Source organism: Corapipo altera, unplaced genomic scaffold (genome assembly GCF_003945725.1).
Source record: "Corapipo altera isolate COAL_440 unplaced genomic scaffold, ASM394572v1 65, whole genome shotgun sequence".
Classification (NCBI taxonomy): domain Eukaryota; kingdom Metazoa; phylum Chordata; class Aves; order Passeriformes; family Pipridae; genus Corapipo; species Corapipo altera.
In genome coordinates this window covers 11,078,103-11,097,931 of record NW_020884891.1, presented here as the reverse complement: position 1 = coordinate 11,097,931, position 19,829 = coordinate 11,078,103, and the positions used below count along the sequence as shown (strand labels likewise).

The following is a 19,829-nucleotide window of genomic DNA, read 5'->3' as shown; positions in this document are numbered from 1 at the left end:
AACTGGTGAATGGGCCATATTCAAAAGGCAGTGCAGTCTGGAGTTGATGAATGAAGAATTGCCCTTCTCAATTCCAAACCATACCAAAAACCCCATAAACAGGACTTTACATCGTTAAGAAAGAACTGACAATTTAAAAGTGAATGTACAGCTTATTCACAGGGTGAGAAGGAAGGGAATCTTCCAACTGAATTTGCTTTACCTTGGAAATGATTGAGGCAGCAAAGCATTTTCTGTCATTACCTCTCTGTCCTTAGCCCCATTTCATCTTAAAAATAAATTAAGGAGCCAGAAAGCAGGAAGAAGACAAATGATAATTTTTTACTCCTTGAGGAACTGGGGTGGTCCTACCACCATGACTGTGACCGTTGGTTTGTTCATCCATCCATCTGTCCCGCAGCACGAGAGCTGAGGTTTTACAGAGTCTGTGTTCTCAGTCCTGCTCTGAGCTGGCAGGGCAGAAAGCCGACCTGAAGTGCTAGCGGCTGCTGTTCTTAATCGCTTCCTTCGCTGCAATGATCAGAGGAGTGAGGCTGGAGAGGGGCTTGGCTAATTTTAAAAATGGATGCTGCCCAAAGGAAAAAAAAAAAAAGGAAAGGAACCATTAGTTTCCAAACTCAGTTCCTCACAGGCTCAAGGAGGATTCCTCTGGTTACCAGAAATACACAGAAATAGGACTGAGGGGAGTCAGACTAGATGACCGTTAAAGGTTCCTTCCAACCCAAACCTTTCCAGGCACTGGGGGCACCCGATGCCTCTGAGTTTATCTGACGAGAAAATCGATACCTCAGGCAGCTGTTTCACCTGCAGTCACTTCCCATCTTACCTGCAGAAGCTCCTTGGCAGACCCTCGCCTGTCCACATCCATCTCCAGGCAGCAGTTGAGAAAGTCTCGAAACACAGCAGAGAGTCGCTCAGGGTTCTGCAGCTCTGGTGTCCCGTTTGTGGCTATCAGATACAGCGCCTGGAATAAAAACAGGACACTGTTTCATTCATACCCAGAACTGCTCACAAAGACACAAATTTTTAAGCTGCAGTCTCCAGTGGCAGTTTCTTCCCTGGCAGAGGGCTGGAGATGATTTTTCTATACCAACGAAAAGAAAAATCCTGATGCAGTCACAGCTATTCCAACAACAAAATGATCTCGCCTTGACAGCTGATTTCATTGGCTGACCTAGTTAGTAGGAACTACATCAGCAAACGCATATTTTGCTTCTCCAAGTATTGACACCAGCTTTACAAACTGTTTTTAAAGAGTCAGTGTGGTCTAAATATATTATTTCAAAAGATTATTACATCAAATGCATCTCTGCAGTGCTCACTGGTCTCTAAAGTACAGCTTCCATAAAACAAAAGTAATCAAGTTTTTTGCTCTGTTCTTGATAAAAAATGGTTAACGGATGAAAAAAAAACCAAATCCATCATCTTACTGTTGGATAAAGAAGCAGAAACATTTGGAGCCTCCCGTTCAACACAGAAACATTAAGTTGCATGCACAAATATATTATGATGAAAAGGCATAATTGGGTAGACAGAAGCCACCTGCAACTATGTCTTTCAGCAGTCTCTACACTCCAGATCAGCTCCACTTATGTGGTAGAAGAAAAACTTTTAATGGTCTCATCAGAAAAAGGAGTAATTCCATCCCTATGGTAACCCTCTGCTAATTCTGATACTCAAGTAAATGCATTAATGATGTTCCCATCTCAGAAACTGCCAGGCAAGAAACAGGGGGTTTGGGTAGCTGGATAATTGAAAGCTCAGGCTTGATGACATGGAGAAAGTGGTTGGGCTATGAAAGAAATATGTTCATTACGTATTTCAAGAAATCCAACAACTACTGTGTGCCATCAGCTAAAAATCTTTGCTGTAAAAACCAGTCTTGTTCATAAGCTCTCCTGTTTGGAGGTAGCTGAGACTGCCTCCAAAGAGTTCCGTGCCTGCAGGTACAGCTGCAATGCTTTTCATAACAGTTCTTCAATTGGAGAAACTTGCCACTGAAAAATTCTTGTCATTCAGAGATACAGCTCAAAGAAAGCTCAAAAAGTGCATGACAAATTTCAAGCACTGCTAAAGGCCAAAATGGCAAGTTTCTGCACTGGCACATGTCACTTCTCTTCTAAGGTTCTCCCAGTGATGCAATCAAAGCTGCAGCAGATGCTGATGTGCTCCAGGAACATTTTTAGAAGTAGGCCTTCACAGAACTAATTCAAGCTAATGTGAATGGGATTTTATCTCATGGAAGACAAAATATGGCACAGATTAGAAAGACAGTGGTATCTGATAGTATTTCACCTTACCCTGAGAGGATTTTCATTAAGGTAGGGAGGTTCTCCTTCCACCATTTCTATTGCCATGATCCCAAGTGACCAGATGTCCACCTTGGGGCCGTATGCTTTTCTTGTTACAACTTCTGGTGCCATCCAGTAAGGAGTCCCCACCATTGTGCTCCGTTTACTCTGCTCTGGGGTGATCTGAGCACAGAAGCCAAAATCAGCTGAGGAGAAAAACAAATACTGTTGAAGCCAGTTTGAATCATGGAATTCCCCATTTTAAGTCTGAGAATGCAGTGCTGAATCAAGTGGAAAAGTGGCATTTCCTCAGGGCTGTAGCCAGGGAAATGCAGAATTGGCCACTTAAAGAAACCCTCAAATTTCATACAGTGGCTTTTATTCATTCACTTGAAGCTTTAGATTGTAACTCCCTCTGCTCTGGAAGGGACACACACAAACCAAAGCCGCTCCTGAAGCCTTGTTCCTCTCTAGACCTCTCTGCACATTGCAGCTGAGCCCCTTAGCTCACAGCAGGGCTCTGTGCACGCCCACAAACACCACTTCTGGGGTATTGCCAGTCACTCAAAAGCAGCCCCACACCACATCCCAGGAACATTGCACTTGACCAAGAACACCTACTCAATTTGACAGATCCATCCATCCCAAGAAGAATATTGTCACTTTTGATGTCTCTGTGAATCACTTGGTTGGAGTGAAGGAAATCCAGGGCTTGCAGGCACTGGTGGAGAAAAAAAGAAACGTGAGGGTAAAAATTCATGATGTGATTTCATCACACAAAAAAAGGACATGGCTCTATGAGATTTCCTTTCCAGGGGAATGGTGAGTAATGGCAGAACACGATGCTGTCAAGACGAAGAGCTTGCTGCTTCAACACTCTTAAGAGTCCTATCTTTCTGAGTGAAGGCAGATCAGCTTTTGGAAGAGACACGTCAATTGTTGCTACAGACAAACACAGAATGCTGCTGCTGCAGTGAACGTGCCCTTTCTTTTCTGTATAATAACAGCAACACAGAAACAGAAGCAGCACCCTGTCTGTGCAAACCAAAGCACAAGGGGGACCCCTCACCTCCCGACAGACAGCAGCTATCTGTCCTTCATCCATACACGTCTCGGTGACAACGTCGGTCAAAGAGCCTCCAGCCAAGTACTCCATCACCACCCACAGCTCATCACCCACAAGGTAGCTGAAAGGAGAAAACAGTGGTGTGGAGATGAATGTGCACAGCTAACTTACCAAATAATCATAGCTCTACAGCTGATTTTTGTTTCCAGGTCACTTTTAAGCGAAGACAGAATAAAATGAATAAAGGACGTTCCTTCTACGTTCTACAGTACTTGGAATCTGTGCAGTCTAAATGGGAAAGGCACATCCATGAAAAAGAAGATGCCTTAGGTGACAAGCAAGTGAAAAATGCGGTTTAGTAATGGCGAAGATAAATCTGGAATCAGCACATGCCACCAGCCAGTTCACCACCTTAACTCATAAATTCCACCATTAACTCTGGGAACAAGGCAATACAACTTTCAGACTCATCCATGAGAGGAAGGTGTGCACCACTGAGGACAGAAGTTGATCAAGTGTTTGGAAACTTGCAAAAAAAAATACATCCAGAAACAGGAAAGAAAATTTAAAACCTGGCAAATTAGGTGTTTCTGGAAACAAGAACCTAGTCTTCCTGGCATCCACAGCAATGGAAAATTGTTGGGAAAAACCCAAAGGAAATAATTTCAACATAAGACATAGAAAAAAACAAACCCCAGAACAACATGGAGGCAGTGAACTGGCAGGCTGTTGTTTTAGTAAGATATGGCTGGTACAGGTTTTTGAAAACAAGGCTTCAAACTACATATGCCAGAAAAGATTAATGCAGAGCAAATGCAAACTCCTGCCACCCACTGGAGATGTGCAGAGAAATAATAAAGAGCTCCATGTTCTGCCAGTGACCAAAAGAGTTTTTTGATCTTGAGCTTGCAGAGTGTAAACAAACATTCATGTGATAATACCAGAACTACTTACCTGTCTAAGTAGTTAACAATATTGGGATTCTTATTTTCCCTCATGACCAGGATTTCATTGATAATTAGTTCCTTTTTGGGCTGCTGTTGGAGATTCATTTGCTTTATGGCCACCTAAAATTACAGTGAAAACCATTAACCTGAGTAGTCTGTTGCACAAGATCAGAATGAAAATGGAGTAATTATATGATTTTTGATTGTATCAGCAACTGCTGCTATTCTTGGTTGCTTAACAAAGCAAGCACAGACATACATTATGGATAAAATGCTATCCTAAAAAGATCATTAAGGTTCCACAACAAAAATACAATCCTAGCAACTCCCAACTTCTTGAATTTTGATTTTGCTCTTGTAAGGAACATTCGTTAACACACTACACATGCAGTTACTGTCAAGGTTTAAAAAGAAATAATCCATGCTTTGGTATTTTATGGATATACCCAGGGTTAAAAGGAGGTCTTAGGGCTTTTAGACCCCTTGGAAGCCCCAATCTAGGCACAGTTAGCAAGTACAGCACTGCAGGTGGATAAGAAACTACCAGTAAGATTCACATCTGAGTCTTTGCTGAGAGCCAGAAATGAGAACTCAGGAATCTGAAGCTGGAGCCCCAAAGAGCAGTGGGATTCTCCAAGACACTACCTCAGCTGCTTATTACTAATAGGATGACCATAATGAGCTGTCATTGACACCAGAGCAAAACACCACTCTATTCTTACCAGCTGCAGTATGACTAAAACACGTAATTGTGCCCAAAACATGACCTCTCCTTAATTATACTTTGAAGATCAAACATGTAATGGAAGAAATGGTAATCAGTATTACTGTCCAAACATGGGATTAAGATAAATTGGGCCCAAATGATGGCAGTCACCATCAGCTTGTTGATGCAATAGCTTTAGTAATTAAGACTGAGCCAGCGTGTCCTTCTCTGAAAGATACCACTGCTCTCCTTCTTTCTGGTAGTTAATATGGAAAAAGTCTTTCTGAAATTAGGTGATGTATCGAAGCTATTTATTCCTCACAGCAAGAGGGGAATCTGTGACCACTTTCATGTGACCTGTCTCATGACAGATCTTTCAACATTACAAGTTGTATTGCTAACCTGTCTGTGGCCACACACACAGGCAGATTTTATGCTGTAGATATAGAGCTAAATTGTACATCTGAACCAGCATTCTCTGTAAAAGCACAACTTCATGCACACTGGGGAACAGACGCAGCAATTTCTTAACCAATACATTTACACTGGCAGTAAAACTTATCTACTTTTTATCAGAACAAAAGCTTGCTGGGATTTCTTAACAGATCTCTCTCCATTAAAAAAAAACATTCAGGGGTTATGTAACATGGTACCAGGGTGGGGGGACAATAGCATGGAGAGCACCAACCTGTTCTGAAGACAGAGTAAGTAAAAAACAAATCTCTTGCAACTGGCCTTAAAAACTATGGGTGAAGCATTCAGCCAAGCACAGAGAGCACCAAGGCCCTTACTGATCTCAGGAATTTGCAGGCACATTTTCAGGCATTTCTCAACACCTCAGTTCCAGTGTTGCTGGAAAGTGTATGGCCATAGTAAGTGTTCAGTTACTGAGGCACAGAACCACATTGCCCTTAAAGAGCTTCCACTGAAAAGCTGAAGACAGCAGATGATGGATTTTGCCAGCTGACACCAGTACATGCTTCACAGGAACAGCTTTTGCAGAAAAGATGTACTGGCCACCCAAAGCTCCACCCACAGCTCAGATCAGAGGGAAGAGCACTCAACAGCTGCAAAATCTGCTGGGATTTTTGACACTTACCTCTTGTCCTGTGGCAATGTCAATGGCCGTATAAACAGTTCCTGAAGCCCTAGAAACAAAACAGCAGCAAAGAACTGAGAAAAGGTTTAGTCCCTGGGAGTGAAAGCCAGCCCAGAGAGGAGATCTCTGCTGCCTGGAGTGTTTATAAAATACCTGGGTTCATTGACCCTTCAGTCAACAGCACAGCAGCCCATCAACTCTCAGCCATCCAGGGTGTCCAAGAGAAAACTGAGGCCCAACATGAAGGAAAAGGGCTGGTGCAAATCTCCAAGGTACACACCAAACCATTTTAATTCAAAACCTAAGGGGGAGGGTGTCTACAAAAACTGGAATGTAATAGATTTAAATCTTTTCCATTTTGCCTTGTTGTATTTAGGGTGCTTTTTTTTCCTTTTTTCCTTTGTGTCTCTGTGTGTGTGTTTTTTCCATGGAATGTAACATACAGTCCAGTTGGGCCTTCTCACACCTCTTATTTGAATCCATCTGGCAAACTCGGGTAATACCACACTCTCATTCTGTGAACCCTGAACACATGACAGCCATCTGAGGAAAGGATCTAAAGACAACTTTCTCCAGCATGCAAGGAAACAGTTCTCCAGCCATCCTGAGAGGTCACAGCTAGAGCAGGTTAAGGAATCTATTGTTTCACACACAAATGGAGAGGGACTCAGAACAAAGGATCCTTAGACAGCTTCTCTGTGTGTGAAGAACCATCAGCAGCTGCTTCTGTTAGGTGCACCAGACACGTGAAGGACCCTTCATGGTGTTCATGTTTTGCTTCTGTTGCACAAACAGGTGTTGTAGAGCCACCAGTAATAAATGGCATGCTCACCTGCAGCCTAGACAGTGTGGTTTGCCATCTGCCTCTCATTCAAAGATGTTCTTCCCCTGTAAGGACTGGAAAGGCCCCAGTCAGAAGAAACCCCTTTGGGTTTCAAAGCAACTGGGGGCTTGTAAACCCTTTTTTTCTAAAGGGCTTCCTTCTAAGCTAAACCACAGCTTTCCTTCCATCATGGCAGAGGTGGGCAGCTCTGGAACTGGCACCTACATTAACTGTGCACATCAGCACCTTCTGAGGCAGTGCCTCACAGCCCAACCCTGCTGCAGACAGACACACCAACTTCAGCTGTGCAGCACTTTGGGTGCTCCTGAGCATCCTGTCTGATTACTCTCCTGATGATTTTTTGCTTCAGGATCTTTCCCTATCACTGTAAACTGACCTGTGGTATTACAGGCACGAGTTGGTTATGGCAGCACACTCACTCCTCTCTAAGGAGGGCATGCAGTCTTCAGGCTGTACAAAAGCTGGAGGAAATCAATTTAGATACCCTTTTAGGCCAGCTATTGGCCACTTGTCTTTCCACCAGCTGTCAAGGTACTCCAAGGCTCACTCCTAGGACTATCAAAATAAAAGACCGTGAGGGTGACGCTCACATTCTCACGGTGACAGCAGTCATCTGCTTCACACACATGTTTATTCTGCTCTCACTTCTTCAGCTGACACTTTTCTTTTGAGAGATGGGAACAGCCCTAAGTGTCCACTGACATTTTACAAATGACAGGAAGAACCAAAGCTTCAAGCAGAAAGCAAGCTGGAATTTGAGAAGGGGTTTTTATACAATGAATGGAGCAGAAACACCTTCCCACAAGGGCCTTACCAAACCAGAGAGATCCAAGATAAAACTTGCCAGAGAAAGAGCATGAACATGTGTCTGCCTTTCTGCAGTATGTATCCATTCTAGGTCAGCAACAGGCTACCCTGAGCTCAAACCTCACAAATAGTTAAGGCAGAAAAATATCTCCTGATGCCAGTAAACAGCTTCTGTTCTACACTGACAGCGGCGTGATCCTGGTGTGACACAGATGGTGCCAGCCCTCCTGGAACTACAACACTGCCAAGGAAACTGTGACGGGGCAGGCAGTCCATATTTAAAATGCAAGTCAGATACCTAATTTTGAGGCAAGCTCTTTTGTTCTTGCCTCCTCACATAGGAAGTATTTCAAATCAATCTGATTTACAGTAAGCAAAGCTGAGTTTCAAAAGGGAATAGCCTGGGTGATTACTTTCAGTAAATGCCTAAAACCTGCAGGATCCATAAAGGACCTGCCATCACGCAGATGATGCATTTTTCTCTCAAGTGCATTGACACTGTGTCCGTTACTGAACTTTTGCTTTTTACTACCTCTGCTAGAAAGAGAGCTTTTCATTTAATCTCCTGTTTCAGTTTCTAAACTATGTGGTTATAGTTTAGAATATTGTTTTAACCAAAGTGTCTGAAAGAAATGTTATTGAGAACTGTTATCTGAGTTGCTCTTTCAGGTAATAAAAGTTTTTTCTCCTTTGCTGAGTGCGGTTGTATTATTTTGAGACACACAAAAATTATTTCTCCTAAGAAAACAAGCAAACAAGTGCCACACACTTGACAGATAGGAGAATCTTCAAGGTCCTGCTCCTTGCCATAGACAAGACACTGCCAGCATCAAGTTGACTTTGATGATGCCTTCTGACCACAGTTGCAAGTTCTGATCAGTACTGAGAGACAGAAGGATCTAAATCCAGTGTCTGAACATGCTTGGAGCTTGCCTGACTTCATGCTTGATATTACACCAGCAAAACACGTGGCTTGTGGTTCTGCATAAGTAACTGGGATTGGACTTACCCTTGGCCAATTTTTTCAAATCGAGTATATTTCTTCTTAGGATCTCCCACGCTCACAATGCTCCCTGAAAGAAACAAAATGCAAAATGTTGACTTCAAAACAGAGATCCCGCCTTCCACCAGATCCAAAATGCAGCCCTATTGCTGAGCCCTTTGTAGTCAGCTGGGTAACAACAACAACAGCAACACCAGAGGCAGCTCCATAGCACAGATGGCCTCTGCAAAGACTGATTTCCTACAGTCCTCTAAAGGGGCACCTCGACAAGAAATGAAGCACATGGAGAAACATTCAGAGCAGACAGAGATCAGAAAAGAACAGGTACCAGTGCAAGAGTTTGTCCTCTACAAACGTTAAGGAGAGCTGGAACAACAGTGCCCTTATTTTCTTGGGAAAAAACACTCTGATGCAACAAAAGGTTTAATATTTCTGAAGATTAAATGCACCTTGGGTTCTGGAATACTTTTTTATGAAAAGGCGCTTTTTCCAGAGCAGGAAGAATATTGGAAAAGTGTTTCCAGGAGAGGAGGGGATCTTCTCAACCTATCAGGAGTTTGCCAAAAGAATGCCTTTATCCTTTTAAAGAACAGCATCTCATGTCATCATCAAGAATGATGGCATTTTAGATCTAGGACCTCCATGACTGATTACCAGGCTAAGTTCTGAAGACAACCTTGCTTGTGCAGCTTGTGCTGCTTGAGGAACCACACTGCTTGTCTTCAACCTGACACAGATCAGTCACGAGCACTGGACTCCCCCTCTCAACACTGCCCACACATTGGTCTTCACAAACCAGCACAACTGGAACGGGTAACAAAGGACAGCAATGCCCCTCGAGCACTGGTGACACAGACAGCTGCCCAAACGAGATGCTGATCCTTTCACAAGTCCAGGTGATGTGATGCAGAAGACAGCCCAGAGTCCTCTGGTCACGTTCTTCTCTACTGAAGAGTTATTCTGTAGTGAAAACCCGCTCTAGAGAAGCAGAATGACCTTTTGTTTTATGGTATGTGTTTCAACGAGATGAAACTATGAAAAGTTAACCAGGTTCTGAAAGCACTACACCCTCAGCTTGGGTTCCAGATGATCCAGTTCCTCTGACCCTTGCAGGCTGGCACAGCAGGGCAGGACCACTTCAGGATACTTGAGACTGTGCTGGAATCCCAGGCCAGTGGGCAGGCTCCCCCTGCCATCCACAATGGGCACTGCCTGGCGTTCCTGGAGCACTGGGAGAGGGGAGCGAGTACTGTGGGGCAAAGGAAACCTCCTCTCCTGCAGCTCCCATTAGCACTCCTGCCAAGGGCTGCAAAATTATTTTAGCAGGGAGTGCACCAGATGGTGTTGATGCCCTGTCTTCTTGCCGTGCTGGCAGGCAGGATTCCTGGCTAGGCATCCGGTCACATGCCCATTTGGATGCTAAAGCCTCTGCTCCAGAAAAATGGCCTTGACAGGAGAAGAGGTGTTTGTTACTATTTAGAGTGAATGGTGCATCACCTAGTTTTGTTTTGGAAGCACAGGTAAACAAATAAGTGTATGTTTGTATCTGTCATACAGGGATACTGCCAGATCAGTAAAAAAAAAATATGCTGTGGATCACTGGAAGTCTTTCCTTCTGAACTCATCTTAAACTATTTCCATGATGTAAATTCCAAGGTAAATCTTTAGAAGTCATTTGCATTGAGCCATCACCTTAGGCTTCATTGCCTGCATTTTAGCTAGGAAATTACTGGATCAGAAAAAACAATATTGTTTCTTTAATTAAGCTTTCAGGTTTGTTTGAGTCTATCAGATTTTGGCTCTTTCATGAGATACAAACACAACATCCTAATTATTGCTTTCTTTGCTTCCCGTTCAGACTCCCTACATCTCTGAGTGGGCAAGAAGGCATCAAACAGAGCAAGATTTAATTGTAGCTTTCAGTGGCACCAGCTCCACCATGGGTGATGGAGCCAGACTGTCTCACACCCTGTGGGGCTCACAACCCCACGAGGCTCTGCAGCAGTAAACCAAACACTGCTGGAATGCTGTGCTCAGCCTGGGCTGGACAACAGGAACAACACTGTGCTGTCTGTATGGATAGGTGCTATTTTCAGCAAGTTAATGGAACTGTGTACCTATTAGAACAGATATCAGAAGTTCATGCAAGTTCACTAACATTAGAAAAGAATAGAGAAGACTGAAGAAGAAAGATTTTGAAAAATCATTTTTCCAAATTCACCAGTGATTTTGCAGTTCAGATTTTCAGAGTTTTTCCTCAAGACTTGAGTAGCTGCTTTCCTAAGTTAGTTGTTTGTGGCTGATTCCCTGTGCTTAGGCCAATGCACATCAAATTTTGCAGCATTAATATCAACAAAGTGACAGGTATGCAGCTCCTGCTCAGACCAGCACTCACTACTGTGGACAAAAGATAGACATATCAGCTATTTTGATGTCTTTAAGCACTTTCCTTTATCAAGTCCTAAATTAAGTGGATAAGGAAGCAGAATTGGGCCAGTTCTGTTTTATAGTTATCAGTAGAACATAGTCATGATTTCATTACAGACAGAATTCTGTTTGATCTTATCTCAGTAGTACAGGCTTTACTCACTAATAAAACTCTGAAAGCTCTAAAAGAACTAAAGGTATTTCAAGAAGAAAAGAATTATGAAAGCAATTTCAGATAAAAGAGGGCATGGGACATCTTCCTAAAAGTAGCATAAAAACAGTTGTGGGGGAAGTAGGCAAGGTGGAGTGGTCATACGAGATAAAACAAAACAGAACAAGCACCACACTGCCTAAATATAATTAGTCCAGGACTCTAACAAAAAAGCATCCTCCCCATTTTCAGATAGCTTCATGAAAGCACAAAAAGATTTTCATTGTCCACATCACAATTTGCCCAAGGCAGACCTTCAGACCTTGCTCACTTGGTATCAAATTGTTAAGAAAGAAAAAGCATGAAAGCATGTAACACTTCAATATAACCCCCAACAACTCAAGGGCTCAGTCCTAACTCAGCCTATACAGAAGCTTGAATAAATGATACACACACTTATGTTCATAATGCAGGGTACCTGCAGATCTCAGCCTGCCTCAAGCATTTAGCATCACTTGAAGAAGCACAATTCCTCTCTCTGTAAGCTGACATACCTGCAGGTAACTATCTGCTCTGGAATTTATTTTATTCTACCTTCAGCTAAAGCTATTGAACTTATCCCTTGGATACTCCCTAATGGCACTGAGATTCATGTCAACCTGGTAAGGGTGCAGAACACTATGCAAGCAGCTGAAATCTCACAGCTAAGGAAGGTCTCAGCCTCTGCAGTCACACCAGCCATCAGTGGCAAGGCAGGTATGACAAAAAGGTGGAGCCTTGACAACCACTCTGAAGAAGCCACAGCCAGACTGCAGCCCCTTATGAGCAGTTGCTCCCTTTGAAGACACAGCATTATTGGCTGTGAGATCAGACACAAGGAGGTGTAAATCAAAATGCTTTTTGTACTAACAGTTAAATGGTAAACACAGAGTAAACTGGGATCTGTTCTGAACCTAACCGAGAACACAGTACTGGCAGCTATTAATAAAAATATTATAAAGCTATTATACAAGTATTTTTTTTAATTTTCGGGCACATTGAAACACCTTTTTCCTCTCTATCCATGGCGTCAACTGATTTTCTGACAAAAATCAGGACATCTCACTGACAAAATTGTAGAATTCTTATAAAAACAAACTATAGAAGTAGGAGCAGTAATAACAGTCATAAGAAGGACAGCAAGAGAATAGCTGGGGCAGGAGAGTTACTTGAGGCTGAAGGAATAAGCTTAATGCTGCAGTTGTCTACTGTTAAAAAAACCCACACCAATTCCCCCCCCCCATGAACAAAAACCCAAAACCCAACAGATTTCTGCAAAGTATTTTGGCTCTGATGACTTGTGAGAAGCCAGGAGTCTAAAGAGAATTTAGGAACCCAAATATTCTGTTCAATTGGTCATTAGCACACAGGAGTTCACTGGGTCACTCATTAGGTCCCAGCCTTCTGCTCAACCAGAAACAACCTCTGCTTTTGCCTTTAGAGCAGGAAGCAGCTCAGACAAACCCAATCCAGTCTGAGCTGCCCTCAGAAGCAGGAGGAACACCCTTCCTCAAAGCTCAACAACAGTTTCTGTAGGGAGCTTTAAGAGACTGTGACACTGAACTGAGGAGGAACATTTGGTACAGCTAATGCTGAGATATGCACAAAATACACTGCTCTAGCAGACATAAAATACACAATACATACTCAGTTTCTCTAGGATCTCCTCATCTGTCATCTTGGATTTTTTCCGCTGCCGGTCTGTGTTTCTGTACAGAGTGTTTGTGTTTGAGTTTTCAGGCTGGGGAGTGGTGGCTTCTTTAGCTGGTGCTGGTGCAGCGGCAGGTTCAATGACAGAGCGTGTGTAGATCTGTGAGAAGAAAATATCTCATGTCAGGAAGATGGCAGAGATCTCCCCAAGATCATGTTTCAAATGTAAACCCTTAGGAAGATGGTGTCAGCGACATCCAGGGCTCTAAAACTGTTTGGTTTTGCTGCCCGCTTCTCATACTTAATGGGCAAAAAATGAAGGGTTACAAGTTCATGGCCAGTTTCACATTCAGTTTTCATGGATTTTCTGAAAAAGTCCATGGAGAGGAGCAAGTACCTCAAGGGACAGTATGTCCTACATATCCTGCCAGGTATATGAACTGTGTCTTTAGATCGCTCTCTCTGCTGATAGGGAACCTGCACAGGTACTGTGGACAAAGTGGCTCACTTTTACACCCACAGCATTATGAAGAGAAAGTCACAGCCCCTGTCAGAATTCCAGGAGACTGACACCTAAACACGAAAGCTGGAAACTGATTTTCCAGGTATCAGTGGCTGGGATGAAGCACTGTGTCATGGCAGGACCCCAGCCCTCAGAGTCTTCAGCCGTGAATGACAAGTGCTGTCTGATCAGAAACTTGCAGCTCTGCACTGCACCAAACACAGTGCTAACCAAAGCTGCCACTTACTGATTTTGTATGTTCAGGCCGTGGTGCGATAACAGGTGGAGGTTCATTGTCATCTTCTTCCTCTTCATCATCTTCATCCTCTTCTTCAGACACAGAGGGAGCCAGAGGAGGTTCTGATGCTGTTTTTGTGCTCTGTGGACAGACAGTAGTGTGAGTGACAGTCATCATTCTGCCACTTTGGAGCTTTGATAGTTACATACAACCTTAGTCTTCCAGAGATCAGAATCCAATCTAGACATGCACGTGTTCCTATGGGCCTTAGTTCTAACTTACAGCACAACACAATTTAAAGGTACTTAAAGTTAGGTGAGTTGAACTCCACCAGTCCCAGCTGCTGCTCACAGCAGCAAAATGTCATCCCAAATTTCGCTGGTAAAACAAAAAAATTAAAATGTGCCTTGTGAAGTGTTTACCAACTGTTTTCCAGCTGGCTAGAAGAGGCCACTTGAGAGAAATGAAGCAAATTGAAGGCACCATTCTACATATTCACATCTCATTGGCACTCTCTTTAAAATGTCATCCCTTTGGTCCAGCAGAAACACCAGTAAGGGAAGCCCACAGCAAACAGGGAGGCCTGAGTTGCTAACTTTGTAAAGCTGACGTGCTGACTGTCTCACTACTGCCTCTGCCTGCTAGAAGAAAACACCACAGCATCTGCCAAGGTGTCCATACAAGGCTTACTGTGCTCTGGTGAACACCACACTTCCTCTGAAAAGTGTGTTTTATTAAAGATAAGGGAAGTGGCATCGACTGAAAATCTGAAGCGTGAATATTCAAGGATAATTTTTCATTTCATTATGCACAGTCTGCTGTGTAATCACAAACCTCACATAAAGTTGCTTAACACTTAAAAATAAAAGCCAAATCCCCATTCAGTCACTTGCTATTTCATGCACTAACAATAACCCTAATAAATTTGGTCACTATTAATGTGGATGCCATTCCTACATCTCTGGGAATGCTCTTGCAATTCAGCATTAATTAGAGTGGATGGTTATTTAAAACTTTCTTTCAATGGTTCCAGTGAGTTACATATCAATTATAATCTGATTTATATTCAGCTATATATCCAGCTGTACTAAGGAGAAATCATGAAATTCGATAGAAATGGGATTCTAAGTTGTTAAAACTAAATTAAAATGGGCTCATTAGACAGTACTGCATACTGTTGTGAATTATATATTCCATCATGGCTAAAACCGGCAAGCAATCTTCTGTCTGCAAAATAAGACTTTCACTTGTTTCAAAGCAATTAAACAGAATGAAAAAACAACCAAGGAAAGCCCATGGCTTGCTCCATAATTCTGAAACAGCAGGGGCATCAAAGGTTACTTTCCCACTCACCGAAGGATGGGCTTCTATGTATCCATGGGCGCTTTTATCTGCAATGAGCAAGGGAAAATGAACCAGATGCTGTTAGGAAAAAAACTGGCCGTTGTAGGGAATCCCACAGAACAAGTTAACACCACCCCTCCAGGAGCAACAGTTCCTTTACACAGCAAGGAAGAGAACAGGACGAAATTCTAGATTGTGTCTAACTTTTGCTCTGTTTGCCAGTAAATAAACTAAATAGAAATTTGGTCAAGAAAATGCAAATTGTTCTTTAACAATCGATGCTTCTGTTCCACCCAAGAGCTAAAGCAGCTTTTTCTCCTCTCTTTCCTGTGTTTTATTTCTTTAAATAAATTGCATGCACTCATTCTAATTAGCTTGTGACAACGTATCCCCAGAAAAGCTTCCCCAAAATCCCCCTTAAGCATGGCAGTTCTATTCTGACACAGCACAGGAACAGAACTATTTTGAAGTTTGCATTTCTTAATAAAGGGAATCACTATTTTAGTGCACAGTAAGTGTAAATTTAGTCAAGTCCTTTAATTACGGAATTTGGAAAATTCTGGAGATAAGTACAGTTTTTAAAGGGACTTCTGAGAAGCTTTCCTAGTCTGCATTTTGGAAGTTGTCTTGGTTGAACCCTTGAACTAAGGAAACTACAGCTCCAGTGCCACAGACGATGCTGTGGAGGAAATGGAACCCTGCAGGTTACATTCCAAAAGCTGCCCACACCCCACTGCCTACAGACACCTCCTTTTTAGATGAAGTCGTTGACAGGAGCTCTACCAAACTAATGGTATCTTAATGGCAATTTTGTTTCAAAATCTTGGTTAGTTCTAAAAACCAGCGACAAAAAAAAGTCACCGTTTCAACGTTTCAATGACGTTCTGAGGAGATGTGGAATTCATTTTAGGACAAATGGTTCAGTTTGCTTCTTGACCACCTGAACATTGGATTTTGCTCTGACTCATTTTGAAGCCTGACCTTCCTTTTTCACAGGGAGAAGTCAACTTACCTCCTGACGTAAAGCTCATATATTTCTGGTTGTTAACTGTTTCTTTGGAATCATAAAATTTGAGAACATCTAGAACAGCTTGTGGGTTCTTCTTCTGCTCCAGTTTTGTTATGTTGGAGGTCTGTAGTAGCCTGGCCCACTGCTCTGGAATGCCCTGTAGTTGTCAAGTGGAAAAAAAAGTGGGTTTAGAGTATTTAAAATCCACAGCCTCACAGATCTTTACCAAGATCCCACGTTCCCTGTAGCACAAATTTACTTGCAGAAATTTTGACTGACACCTCACAATTAAAATTAGATGCAATCATTCTCTTCTCTATCAACATCTAGATAAAACCAGGACCCAACTTTAAAAAGAAAAGAAAGTAATGACTGTGAGAGGAAAAAAAGTGCATGAAACTCCTCTGGAAATCAACTCTGCTGTTTTATGGAGTAATGATTTAAGGCTTAGCTTGTTTGCCTGGTGATTCAGTGCAGACATAACAAGACAATTATTCTCTATTGGTGGACAACACTGTCTTTTAGGAGCTTTACACTGGACTTTTCATGCTTAGGAATGCAAACACATTTTGCTGAAATGATCACTGCTGTCTGATTACAAGGTGAACCCCACCCTGATACAGTTCATTTTCAGCATACCAGGGAACACTGCGGGGTAAAGAATCCGTCTTTCAGCTCTCAAAAGCATGACACTGAGGTGTCCCACTGCTGCAAAGGATGCCTCTAAGTTCTCTACTGCAAACATACAGAAACCAGGGACTCGGAAAACAGGCTGAGAGTCCCAAAGCCTCGGATGAATTCTTGGACATCTTATGGGTGAGGGTGGCATTTGAAAATTGATCCAATCGCTGAAAGCCGCAGCTCTACACTGGAATTCTATTTATAAAAACTTGCTTTAGTTACCCAGGATAGTTCCCTAAATTTGACAGCCTGTCATTTCCCCCCTTTACTGCACAGCTGACAGTGACCAGTGAATTGTAGGGCTCACTGAAGAAAAACGACACCTTAGCCTTGGTGCCACCCCAATCTACTTTCATATGGCTTCTTCCTCAGAAGTTCTCCACAAAACAATGTGTGACATGGGCCTCCAAAGTTTAGGATTGATGAAAAAAAGAGTGGGAAAAGCCAAGCAACAAATCTACTGCACACACATCAACCTGCTGCTGCAGTGCTATGACATCTCAAAGAAGCATTTGGGGCCTGTGACGCACCTCTGGGAGCTTCCCTGGGCACATCTGTGAGCCATAGAGATCTGGCTGCAATGGACGTAAATAAAGAAAGAAAAGAAAGTTAAAACAGAATGTGGGACAACTCAGAAGGTGGTAGGAGGAGGAAACTGATGGGCCAAAATGCGCAAGTCCCATCTAAAATGGGAGTTACGAGGCGGATACCAAACAGATCCGGCGGTGGGCAGGCTACAGGAAGGCAGGCTTAGGAAAACAGAAAAATCACAACCATTGCAAAGTTTGGAAGCATCATTCCCTCTCCTCTTGCTTTTAAACCAGTTTTTCTCTCCCTCATAAAAACACATTCCTGAGAATTAATGGCATGTGACTGAAAAAATTACTTGTGATTTCCTGTCTCAATTTAAAAAAAAAAACCAACCAAAAACTATTGGGCTTTTGCTGTTGGCCTAGTTTTGAAGCCAGGTTAACACTTTTGAATGGCTCTATACAAGTTTTTTCCAAGCTTGGGGGTTCTGCAGCCCTGAGATCACCATTGGCCAGTGCATGAGTCCCCAAAGTGCAGAGGAGAGAGCAGCCAGTCAGATTGTGAAATCTGGGAGGTTGTGTATGGCCACAACTCAAATAATCTATATGTGTCAGACTGAAAATCAGGACAATTGTAAAGAAATGCTTGATTAGATTAGGAATGTGCAACTTCTTTGGATCTACAGTCACAACTTTTCCCACTTACTAATGTCATAGTCTTGAAGCTTTAAAAGTTTGGTGGGTGACCACATTTTCTTCTAGATTGGGGATGAGGAAACGGCTTCAAACGTGCATGCCTTACAAAGAACACTCCCCAAAGCCCTGCTAACCACACTCTCCTCCATTCAGAAAATGCAACTGTTTCTTCAAATAAAGGAACATAAAGCTCTAGCAGCATGCTCCCACCCAACAGTTTCCAACCAATTTTATTCTCTGCTTTAAGAGCCCTACTTCTTAGCAAATGTGGTTGCTCCAAGCATAGTGAAATGGAGACATAACATCTGTTCATGATGGACAGCACAGCCTGATGCTCAAGCCTGAAAGCCAGAACTCAGGAGCCCATGCAACTGTGCATTGGGATGCAACTACCAACAGTCAGGGGATGCAGCTGGGGGTGATGGCTGGGTGTCAGAGAATGGCCCAGTGGGTTGCACATAACCAGGAGAGCAGGCAGGACTGGCATGACAGCTGCAGGAATTAGAAACAAACAAAAAACCCCAACTGACACATTTGTACATTTATCCAACACTTCCATGGCACTTCCAAACTTTTGAAAGAGATAGACAGCGTGATCACTAGACAGTGGGAATATTTATCCATGACATGGCTAGTGGAAGTCCCTTCAGCAGGACCTACTTACCACATGACTACCCAGCTGATACACGGGTTCTATCCAGGTTGGGACAAATCAAACAAGCCTAATGTAATCTGGGATTAGCTGGGACTGACAGCCAGTTCTTAATGATGCAAAAACTCCCTTTTTTTCACTGATATTTGACTCCCCTAAGGACTGCAGCATAAGCCCTGTTGCTGGCAAGCTGCACAGGGGAAGTCACCTGTCCCTTTGGTTCGTTTTGAATTGGTTAGAGCCCTCTCAGACTGCAGCACTGCACTTCCACACTTCAGTGCTATTGCAGAAATACTGTGTGGTTGCAAAATAGCAGCCATCTAATCTGCACTGTTTGGAAAGGGGAAAAGATATTAAAAAGGAACTGTGCTACAGCAACAAAGCTGGATATATTTAGTCATGTAGAACTGCTGTGCTCTATAAAAGGGCAGGACCTGTGCTGGTGGTATCTGACACAAATTAAAAAAATAAAAAAGCAAAAATCTCTGATGCTAAAGCAAAAAGCTCTGATGATATCATCATGTTTTGACATACAGGATGATAATAACAACATTCAAAATGATCCCTGAAATACTGATAGAGAGTGTTTGTGCTCAGAACCAAAGTGCATTAAGCTTGACATCCCTCCTTTTTGTTCCAGCTGGCAGTGACATGAACCAACTGGGACCCTCACCACAAGTCAGACTATGGAGAACACAACTGTGACCCATCGTGTTTGCACAGAGCCAGAAGGAAAAGGTCTGAAGCACAGGGTAGAATTAAAGGCAGAAGGCTGGAAGGAAGAACAGATACAGAATAAGAACAGCTGAATGTTTAGTGGGGAGAGAAGGGAAGGAGGAGAGGAAAGGCAAAGACAGACAGGAAGAAGTGATGCAAACACAAAAGGGAGAAAACAAAAGCAGAAAGCAACATAACATATAATACGATACAAAGATAAGGAGAATGGCACAGAAGATTAATCTGAACAATAAAGTGGCTACAGGGAGAGAAAGAGAGGAAAAAAGGGGAAAAGCCAGGACAGACAGCACAGAAAAAACAATTTTAAAAGCTTTATGCTAAGTTTCTGATCAAAAATGACCACATCTGGGCTTTTTAAGTGAGCATTTAGTCAACCCCTAGGGTTTGGCACAGAATAAATTTTGAAGTA

The 19,829-nt window shown here is 42.8% G+C and overlaps 1 protein-coding gene across 5 annotated transcripts in view; it reads right to left on the bottom strand.

Annotated features, from left to right (window-relative positions):
- Positions 1–302: 302 nt before the first annotated feature.
- Positions 303–19,829, bottom strand: part of PAK3 (p21 (RAC1) activated kinase 3) — a 119,149-nt gene continuing 99,622 nt past the window's right edge. For all 5 annotated transcript variants that reach the window (XM_027645202.1, XM_027645199.1, XM_027645203.1 and 2 more), the window contains 12 exons: positions 16,127–16,280; positions 15,124–15,161; positions 13,780–13,911; positions 13,028–13,190; positions 8,770–8,833; positions 6,110–6,158; positions 4,312–4,424; positions 3,361–3,478; positions 2,913–3,012; positions 2,301–2,497; positions 827–964; positions 303–568 (listed from right to left, as the gene is read on the bottom strand). In XM_027645202.1, the coding sequence (XP_027501003.1) occupies positions 479–568; positions 827–964; positions 2,301–2,497; positions 2,913–3,012; positions 3,361–3,478; positions 4,312–4,424; positions 6,110–6,158; positions 8,770–8,833; positions 13,028–13,190; positions 13,780–13,911; positions 15,124–15,161; positions 16,127–16,280 (1,356 nt within the window). In that variant the 3' untranslated portion in view covers positions 303–478. The remainder of the gene's footprint in view (positions 569–826; positions 965–2,300; positions 2,498–2,912; positions 3,013–3,360; positions 3,479–4,311; positions 4,425–6,109; positions 6,159–8,769; positions 8,834–13,027; positions 13,191–13,779; positions 13,912–15,123; positions 15,162–16,126; positions 16,281–19,829) is intronic.